We start from the raw sequence: 10,563 nt of genomic DNA on the forward strand, positions 1-10,563 counted from the left end.
GCACTGACTGGAGTAGGGACACCAAAAAATGAGGTACCAGGAAAATACTGAGGTACTGATGCCTTGTGTGAGGAATGCAGGCTGAAGTTCAGTCAAGTTTGCTTTTGTTGTTTAAGAAATGCCAGTCATTAGTAACAAACAACAAATACTTTATAATAAAAAAGGAAAAGACACCCTGTCTCCTATTTACACTTAGCACATACACACCTACACCCCACGAGGAGGAGAGGGGGCTTCAGCTCGCCTGAATACGAGCACCTGTGGGGAGCTTGCAGGGCAGGTAAGTCCCTGCCCCACCTCATTTCCCACGCCGGCGGCTCTCCTCTGCCGCCACCCTCCACCCACCGGAGCTCCGCCTCAGGCACCTCGCGCTCTGGGCGGGAAAACTCGCCGCGCTCGGCGCTGGAGGACCGCACCGCCTGAGTCCGGCAGGGGGCGCCGCCACCCCAGCAGCGGGAGGGCGCGGCGGCTGGCGCGCATGCGCCGCTGCACCGGCGGCGGGGGCCGGCGGCCATGGCGGTGCTGCTGGAGCACGAGAGCCAGATCTTCCTGGACCTCTTCCACCAGGACGGGCTGGTGATCTGCGCCCGCGGCCTCGGCATCGACCGCTTGCTGCTGCGCTTCCTCCGCCTCTACTGCGAGCCTGCCAGCCTGGTGCTGGTGCTGAACACCAGCCCCGCCGAGGAGGTGAGGGGAGCCCCTGTCAGCGGCGTCGCGCCTGCCCCGCCCCTTCCCCCTCACCGGCGTCGCCGCTCGGTTTCGGCGGGCGCATCCCGCGGGGGGCTGGCGACGCGCCCGCCCTGTCAGCGCCTCGGCCCGGGGGGCGGAGGTCGCTGCCCGCTCCCTCCGAGCGGAGGGGCTCCTCAGGCCGGGGGGCGGCTGCCCGGGCGGGTGGCGGGCAGGCGGGGGGGTGCGTGGGCTCGCGGGGCGGGGGCAGGCGGCCGTGGCGGCAGCGCGGGCTGCGGGCCCGGGCCCGGCCTTTGCACGTAGCGGGGAGAAGCTGTCAGGCCTTTTCAGGATCAAGTCAAGGTCCGAATTTCCACTCATGCAGCACGGTGAAGTCCCAATAATAATAACAAGCTAAAATAAGCTTATATACGTAACTTGTAAATAGCAGAAATCTGTAAGTAGCCAGTGAGCAGAAAGGGGTGAAACTCGCGGGCAGATTTGTCCCTGCTTGTACAAAAGATGCTGCTCTCTTTTCCCTGGAACCAGGGAGATTTCCCACCATCAGGTGATGTTCTGGGGACTTTTTGTAGTGACCATAGGTGGATAAATATCACAGCTGTAGTTTATAAGACACATGTATGTATTAAGCTTGACATGTATGACCTATCTGCTGTCTTTGACAGCAGGTGAGTGGACTAAAAGGCGCTCTTCCCAATTCTCTGTTCTTAAGTCAGTATTAAAATTGTGTATTCTCTGACAAAGAGCTATTAAAATATGAGAAAGTGTAAACTCCTTTGAGTGTCAGTTGCTCATGTTTGCTTAGGTATTGGCTGGCTACTACTGAAAATACATAGATTTTTAAATCACCTGGATGAGTTTGAAACTGAACAAAGTATATCTAAGAAGAAAAAAATCATGATAATTCTGACTTCCTTAGGTAGTATGTTATACTGTTATGCTTTTAATTTGTTTTGGACAGCTCCTCAAAATTAACAGAGTATGTGTAATTAAGGTTTTTTTGCATCCATTTTATCAGTTACCCCAATGATGACTTGTGTTTTTATTGCATTTGGTTTAGGAGTATTTCATTGATCAGCTGAGGTCAGATGGAGTTGTTCATCTTCCTCGGCGTGTTACCAATGAAATTACAAATAATACTCGATATGAATTTTACACACAAGGAGGAGTCATCTTTGCAACAAGTCGAATCCTTGTGGTAGATTTCCTTACTGACAGAATTCCTGCAAACCTCATTACTGGTAAGAGTTTAATGAACTAAAGGTAAGACTGTTCTGTTTGAAAATATATAAAGCTTAATTCTGTATGAAGAGTTGTACTAACCAGTATTGAGGTTGAAGAATTATTCCTTTTTTCCCACAAAGACTGAGGTAAAAGGAGCAAGTATGTAGTTCGTTCTTTTTGGTTTTTTAATGGTTTTCTTTGCTCCAAACTTGTTTGCCTTATTTAATCATACAATTGGAAAACATCCACATTATTTTTAGATACCGGATCATGCATTTGTGTGGCTTTCTGATATCAACAAGTGGCTGGAAAACAAATCAGCAGTTAAACTATGCCATTGACATAAGAAACATAAAATTCAGACTGGCTTTCAAAGAATAATTGATTGCACTTGGAGAAATAGTGTCCTATGGTCTATAGGACACTGGCCTATGATTAAATGGCCTAGGATTAAAACTGATTTTAGGTGTCACATTTTATCAGCCATGCACACTACCTATTTTTTGCATTAACCAATTACTCCTGATGACTTCTCCCATCAAGAAATAGCAATACCTTACTAATCATTGTCTTGACACACCTTGGACACTAAATAGCAGTATTATGAAGTAATGCTGTTACTGTCATTGTAAAGGTTTTGGGAATAGCTTGTGACCCTTTTTGTTGTTACATAGAAGTTATACATGAAAGATGTTAGTTATCTTTTTCCTTTCATGTTCTGGTCCCCTTCTCTTCCAACCACCACTGGTTTTACATTCTTGACTAAGCTGGAAACCCTGTTACGGCCTGGAGAGCTAGTAAAATAGATATCTTAGGAGCCAGGAATATAAGAATATTTTACTGTTATCTAAATGTTAACATCTTAATGGCTAAACATAACTGAATATTAAATGCTTAGGAGAATGTAAGTTTCTGCTTCAGAAGCTGTGTCCCCTTCCTTTTAGTCCATGTATGACAAGCTCTAATCTGTAAAACATTTTGAACAGTTTTATGCTAGAGCCAAAAGACACCAGATTTGTCAATTCTGATATTTCTAGGTTAAAAAAAAAAAAAAAAAAAAAAGTGAACACATTTTCTGGGCAACCTACTTTAATTTCTCTTCTTCCCCTTGGCTCCTTCTTCCCTACCTTTCTGCCCTACCAAAGAAGAAAAAAAAAAAAAAAGAAAAGAGAAAGAAAACACACCTTTGGACTTTGTCGGTATGAAAAGAAGAAATATGCTGAAGACTTAAAAAATAGTACTGCCCTATAATGACAGAGTTGTTATAGTTTTTGCATTGCCGCTAGAGGTCAGTGTGACAGCAGCTTTGAGAGACGTGCCGCTTCATTTAAAACTTCGGTAACATGGTTCTGTTGGAAATGTATATTATCTGTGTGAAATTGTACAACAAAAACAACAACAATTTGTGATAGCGTTTCTTGAGGAGTTAACATAGCAAAAAAATCAGTCAAGTGTTTCTAGGTGTTATAAATGTTGTTTATAAAATCAATGTAGAATCACGTGAATTAACATCTGATGAACTCATAAATTCAGCTAATAAGAAATTATCACTGCAGTAAAGAATTATTATTACTGGTGGTTTTGACCAAATAGAAATTATGTACTTAATAGCTTAGCAAAACTGATGGAAGTTGTTGTAGTAAACAGCAGCAAGTTGTTTCTACCAAGTCTTACACCGCAGTATGAACTCACTTCATAAGCAGAAAAATATTGACTAAAAGTAGGAAGGGATTATGATAAACACATAGTCTTACTGGCCTGTTACAAATTCTGTGTCTCCTGTAATGTCCTTTCAGAGTCACATCTTGACAAACTGGAAGATGTTCAGAAATGAGTACAATCATTATTATGTCCTGAAAAATTTGCTTCATAGGAGAGATGTAAGAATATCTAGATAGAAAAATACTTTTTAGTGGATTATTTCATGACGTGGTCATGAATGGCTAGCATTTATACGGAAGTGTTTTTCTTATAGATGCTTTTTCATTTACAAAGCAAGGGCACATTAAAATCAATGGCTGGGTGCTGAGTTGAAGAAACTTGTTATAGAAATTAAATGCATTGTAAGTTTGTCAGCTTATGTAGGTACAAGGTAAAACCTGTGATGTCTGATGTCCTTTGCTTCCATTTTAGAAAGGCATTCATTATTCCACTGAAAGCTGTGAACAGATAAAAGTACCACATAGGCCTCACTTCACTAGGGGGAGAGTGAAAAAATGTAATGTAGAAAAATAAGAAAAAATAAGCCTTGGTTTTAACAGGTCTTGGCTGAGTGAAGTGTAAATCCCAGAAGGATTCACCTCAAACACTTAATGGAGTTAAACTGTTGATTGACTTCTCTGTACCAAAATGTGCACGATAAATCTTTTTTCCTAATACACCCATAGCCATGAAGAAAATTGGTGGTGTACTCATACAGTTGGTGGTACTTTCTGTCCTCAAGTGTGAATATGAATATCAGAAGGGGGAGAAAGGCAAAATAAATGTTCTCAGAAGTTCTTTGATTATGTGAACACTTGAACTGTTACCAATGAAACATACTGGACAAGTCGGTAATTCCAAAACTTCTCTAAAAAAATAATTTAAAATATCACAATATTGAACATACCAAACTTGCTTTGTTGTAATAGTGTGTTATGTCTTGCATTTGCTTCTACTCCTTTTAAAAGGCTCAAGTTCAAGTTTTGCCTTAGGAGTAAAGAATTTTCTAAGGTAGTAAGTCCTGCCACTCAAGCACAAGGGGTTTTTTTTTGCTAAAGATGCATCATTAACCCAGTTCTGTTATTTGGGGATTCCATGGTACTGAAACTGAGGAACTGCTTGGTTTGAACCCCAGAAAGTTTGTTCAACCAGCACCTTAGAAGATTTAAATTCCTATTGTACTTTACTTAAGAAAAAAACTTAAACAGAATAAGACAGTTTTGAGTAAAAATATATATAAAATTGGACCTTTCTTTACTTTTTTGTAACTTGAAAACCTTTTATTTTGCCAGGCATTTTGGTATACAAAGCGCACAGAATCATTGAGTCCTGTCAGGAAGCATTTATCTTGCGACTTTATCGCCAGAAGAACAAGCAAGGCTTCATTAAAGCTTTTACAGATAATGCAGTTGCCTTTAACACTGGCTTTTGCCACGTGGAAAGAGTGATGAGAAATCTTTTTGTCAGGAAACTTTATCTGTGGCCAAGGTAAGGCACCTCTTTACTTCACTGGAGTGTTAAACAAAAAAAAAAAAAAAAAAAAAAAAAAACAAAAAAAAAAAAAAAAAAAAAAGAAGGATATTACAGTGGGTTCCTAAGAAAGTGAAATGTATGCAGTCACACGAATCTGTGTTCCCTCTTGTATTCCCTAACAAATTTCATTGAATTTTTGACAGAAGAGGTCTTAAAGATGCTAAATTTCTGTAAGTATTTTTGAAAATAGACACAAATTAAATCTATAAGGGGCTGAACATTATGGTATAGCTGTCCTTTTAGCTAATGGAAATCACAGCAGAAAGTGACATTCTTAATAGTGTAAAAAAACCCTTCAGTTACTAAACAGCTCATTTAAGCCATGATGTAACAGGAACACAGTCTCTTAGTTCTGCCATTCATGGAGGTATTTGTTTCCAACTGTGATGAAATTCCATGGATCTCTTTTTTACATGTCAGATTTTTTTAATCTTGTTTTACATGTACGTTGTGTATGAAGAATATTTCTTGAGCCACAAATGAAACTGTGCACTTCGGCTTATTACCCATTTTGCGGTCTTGCCTTGGGCAGGAGGTCTGCCCATTTGTTCCTTTAGTCCTGCCTAGAATGCGTTTCACTTCATCTTAACCTACTGTTACTTCGCATGGTAAACTCTTTAACAGTCTTTCTTTCGGTATCACGAAGAAGTAGAAATGGATGTTAACTAGGATAGGAAGGGTTGAATAGAAGCTCTCTACATTTTATTCCTTGGCTTCTGAACCATGAAAAGACCTGGGGATGCAGCATGCGGCAAGGGAAATGCCCACTGAGTTTCAGAGGTCAGCAGGCATAGCATTCTCTGAGCCTCATTCCGTTAGTAAAAATCCGCTAGCATCTATATACCTGTACAGCCGGATTGGCTGTAAGGGCAATGTTCTAACAAGGACCTGCTGCTTATAATCGGAGCTAGGAATGTCATAGAATCTGCTAGTGGATCCCTGTGATTCCAAAGGATTTATGAACCCATTCCAGTTTCTCCATTATGAGATTTGTTTGTTTGTTTGTTTTACTTCAATATTTGTTATGTGTAATAATGATGTAGCCTCTAGTGCAGAAATTTTCTGTGGATCATTCACCAGCACTGTAGGCTCACATGACTAGAATGACTACAGTCATGATTGTGGAATAGATGGTTTTCTGAGGCTGTTCATAAGATTGCAGTCTTCACTTTTGTAGAAACTAATTTTTTGCAATTAATTTACTTGTTTACATTTAAAACAATTGTAATTGTAGTTTATACAAACTTCTGAATAATTGTAGGTCAAGCAAAATATCCATGTAAATCTTAATAAGCTGTTTTCCTCTTAGATTTCATATAGCAGTGAACTCATTTTTAGAGAAGCATAAACCTGAAGTGGTGGAAATACATGTGTCAATGACCCCTGCTATGCTTGCTATCCAGACTTCAATCCTGGACATTTTGAACGCCTGTCTGAGAGAACTCAAACGTTATAATCCAGCTCTTGAAGTAGAAGATCTATCTTTAGAAAATGCTATTGGTAAACCTTTTGACAAGGTAACCATTTCAATTGTTTTACTGTGTCTAACTAAAGGGATGTTGATCTTCAAACTGTCTGTCATGCAAACCAAAATATTATTTGTAAAACAAATAACCAGCAGCAATTGAGTATTCCCCCATGATGTGTTTATTACTGGTACAAGGAGAGAAACTGTGTTAATCTGTAATGGCGATGTTATAGTTGCCAGTAAGGTTTTTGGTGTATTGGTATTCTTGCTCTTCCTTCACTTCCAGAGTCCCTACAGTAAGAACATCCTGATTCATGGTTGGTTGTTTATTATTATTATTTATTATTATTATCGCTCTCTACAACTACCTGAAAGGAGGTTGTAGTGAGGTGGGGGTCGGTCTCTTCTCCCAAGTAACAAGTGATAGGACAAGAGGAAATCAGCTGAAGTTGTGCCAGGGCAAGTTTAGATTAGATATTAGGAAAAATTTCTTCGCGGAGAGGGTGGTGAGGCATTGGAACAGGCTGCCCAGGGAAGTGGTGCAATCACAGTCCCTGGAAGTATTCAAAAAATGTGTGGATGTGGTGCTTAGGGACATGGTTTAGACGTGGACCAGGCAGTTAGGTTAATGGTTGGACTCGATGATCTCAGAGGTCCTGTCCAACCTTAACGATTCTGTGATTATAAAGATGGCTGAAATTTCAGCTCAAAATACTTTAGAGATAAGTATGCAGTTATTTCCTCCTCCCCTTTTATTTCCTCTTGAGTTTCCTGCTTGTATTTTTTATTTTCTCTATTAGGAGGAGCACTGTATATAATACATAACATGCACATGCATGTATCTGTTGTATCTTTTAATCATTATCTTTGTCATTAATTGTGTGTGCATTGTTATTTTTGGCAGATCTGCAATGTCTGGCATACATGTGCTTTCTGTAGGGTAAAATCATAAACATCAACCATCATAGTGAAACACAGTTATTTGTTGCCTGTGATTTAATCTTGATGTGAGGCCTTCTGTACTTTAAATATTTGGAGAGTTTTTTCTTATGCTCTATAAGTTGCATATCTGCATGGTACTCATCTTATTTTGAAAATTAAATTACATTATAATGTTTTTTACCTAAGTAAAGGATACTAGATACTAAAGGTGCAGGTCAGTACCAGTAAAATAAGGTTTTTTTTTTTATTTATACACATATTTTATTATTATATGGAAAGGAAAACATGTACTGAAAGCGTTAAATGATATCCATCTGCTAATTGCTGAAATGTTTTACCTAAAGGCATCTATATTATGTTAACTCTGCAAAAAATGATTACTTGTCAAAACAAATATTTCACCATCACATCTTCAATTGGGTATGTTTAATAACTTTGGGAAACTAGTGGCATCCCCTGTAAAGGAAAAAGAGTGCATTCTTCTATTGATTAGTATACTATATATTTGACATCCTGAACTTTTCAATTTATATTTCTAGACAATACGTCACTATTTAGATCCTCTCTGGCATCAGCTTGGAGCTAAGACAAAATCTTTGGTCCAGGATTTGAAGATACTACGTACTTTGCTACTGTATCTAACTCAGTATGATTGTGTCACATTCCTTAATCTTCTGGAGTCACTGAAAGCAAGTGAAAAAGCTTTTGGTGAGAATTCAGGTAAACACTGAATAACCATACAAGTTAATGCATGAAATGGTGAAATGTTGATATTTTTAATTAACATTCCCAAACATATGAAGGTATCTAATTAGATTTTATATAACCAGCCATAAGGACGTAGGTTTTTATTGACAGATAATGCTTTCATCTTCCCACTTAACTGCTGTTACTTAACAGTGTGAGATTTGCATCACATTTCTGTCTTTTAAGCTAGTAATTACATAGCAAGCAGGTAGTACAGGTATTCCAGATGAGAAATCTGGGCTTTTACTGGAAAGGGTTGAAACACGTACACATTGCGAATGTCAAACTACTACTGCTTTCTTTTCCTCTTTAGGTTGGCTGTTTCTTGACTCCAGTACTTCGATGTTTGTAAATGCTCGAGCTAGAGTTTATCGCATTGCAGATGAGAAACTGAATCAGAAAGGCAAAGTCTCTGAAAAAAGTGATGTAAAGAAGGAAAATGGTACTGATCATTCCTAATTTTAAGTCTGAGAGTGTCACACGATTTCAAACGCTCTGCATATTATTGTGCTATGATTCCCAACATGATCTTATACAGCTCAAGATCTCAATCTGTTAGCTGGGATAAGTTGCGACATAGTCTTAGTTCAAAAAGCATATAATAAACAACATAAAACAGAGTCACGAAGAAGTAAGGGGTTCTTCTAAGCTTGCTCTGCTCATCATTGGGAGAGCTTTTATGGAATTGTTCTTGAATTACATTGGTGTTTAGCTTGATCATTTTTATTTTATGTGAAGGGGTAGGAGGCTGCCGTTGCTTTTATTAAAAGAAAATATATTAAGGCGTTTCAGAATTGAAGAATGAGTGAATATTTTAACTTTTTCCTTTGCTAAAGCACTTATCCCCATTTTTAAATGTTTCTGTAAGAGTGCTCTCCAACCCATCAGCATAACAAGTTGCATATGTAGGCTGTTGAATATCATATTTGCCAACAACCATCACGCTATTGACATCTAACCACTAATTTAAAGCTCTGAAGGATATTTTGGCTGTAAGAACTGCTGTGTTCAATCTTATTTTGTTTCAGAACTGAAAAGGGAATTGGTTCTAGAAAGTAACCCAAAATGGGAAGCTTTGAGAGAAGTACTGAAAGAGATTGAAAATGAGAATAAGAACAGCGAAGACCTTGGTGGTCCAGGTGAGAGAATACGAAGTGATGTAAGTTTTCACAGTACAGCTAGTTTTTACTTCTACTTGACTTTTGAGAGAAGGAGCCTAGCTCTTTCCTGTAGTCTTATTAAAGAGCTAGTTTTAAATTTAATAGTTTGTGGAGCTAAGATGAGGAGTTTATGTACACGTGTACATGTACATACACGATGTAAAACTAAATAGTTTTACATAAATCCCTGTTTAATTCGTGCTCTAAAAGAGAAATGGTGTTGGTTACTATGCAATACTGTTTAGAAAAGAACCTGTATTATTAAAAAAAAAAAAAGGCAAAACATCTTAACATTTTAATTTCGATATTGTACTGATACCTTAGTCTCAAAACCAATAAAACTAATAACGTGGAAATTTATATAATCAAGGTACCACTCACTCATTTCTCAAGTTCAGGTTCAAAAAAGAATAGTGGTTCTGCCTTACGCCCTTTCCATCTTACACATTCTTCTCACGCAGCAGAAAATTTGCTTCTCTAGGAGATGAACCTAAATGGGGTAGAGAGTAGAAGGCAAGTGTGTTTCTAACTGCTTTGCTGCCTTTCCTATTTTAGGGCTTTTCATCCCCTTAAATTTCACCAAGTTTTATTTCAGGAAACGGTAAGGGTAAAAAAGTGCTCTTTTCTCCCACCCACGGTGTTCTGACTTTGGATAAGAACTGGCTCTCTCACCTAGTGTTGTAGGAGTTTATCTGAGTCAGCTTGTGGAGAATTTTTATTCAGGGCCCACAAATGTCAATAATACTGTGTGAAACATGTATTTTTTAGACTCTTTAACACAGCTGACAAAGGCTGAAAATTAGAATGGTCTAAATTAAGTTCTCTCTTATTCCACCTTTAAAAAAAAAAAAGTATTTGTCCGAATATGTTTCAATACATGCTCTATCTGCCTCATTTCAGATGGGCAAAAGGAAAACCTCACTAATTTAGATGGTGTAGGAATAAGGAATGCTGAACTTTCATTAACCTTCTTTAATCTTGCTTGGTACAAAACATCATGCAATTTAGACTCCCGGAAAGTCCAGAGCAACTGTGACAACCAAATGTAAAGGCAGACATGCTTCCAGGGTTATTCAAAACAATTTGCTCAACGTATGTCTT

At 38.7% G+C, this 10,563-nt stretch overlaps 1 protein-coding gene across 1 annotated transcript in view; it reads left to right on the forward strand.

Moving 5' to 3' along the window:
- Positions 1-499: 499 nt before the first annotated feature.
- Positions 500-10,563, forward strand: part of ERCC4 (ERCC excision repair 4, endonuclease catalytic subunit) — a 17,553-nt gene continuing 7,489 nt past the window's right edge. Inside the window, exons 1-7 of the mRNA XM_082314298.1 lie at positions 500-687; positions 1,748-1,928; positions 4,905-5,100; positions 6,455-6,662; positions 8,095-8,275; positions 8,616-8,744; positions 9,331-9,441. Of these exons, the coding sequence (XP_082170424.1) occupies positions 514-687; positions 1,748-1,928; positions 4,905-5,100; positions 6,455-6,662; positions 8,095-8,275; positions 8,616-8,744; positions 9,331-9,441 (1,180 nt within the window). The 5' untranslated portion in view covers positions 500-513. The remainder of the gene's footprint in view (positions 688-1,747; positions 1,929-4,904; positions 5,101-6,454; positions 6,663-8,094; positions 8,276-8,615; positions 8,745-9,330; positions 9,442-10,563) is intronic.

Source organism: Platalea leucorodia (genome assembly GCF_965183815.1).
Source record: "Platalea leucorodia genome assembly, chromosome: 5".
NCBI classification, from domain to species: Eukaryota; Metazoa; Chordata; class Aves; order Pelecaniformes; family Threskiornithidae; genus Platalea; species Platalea leucorodia.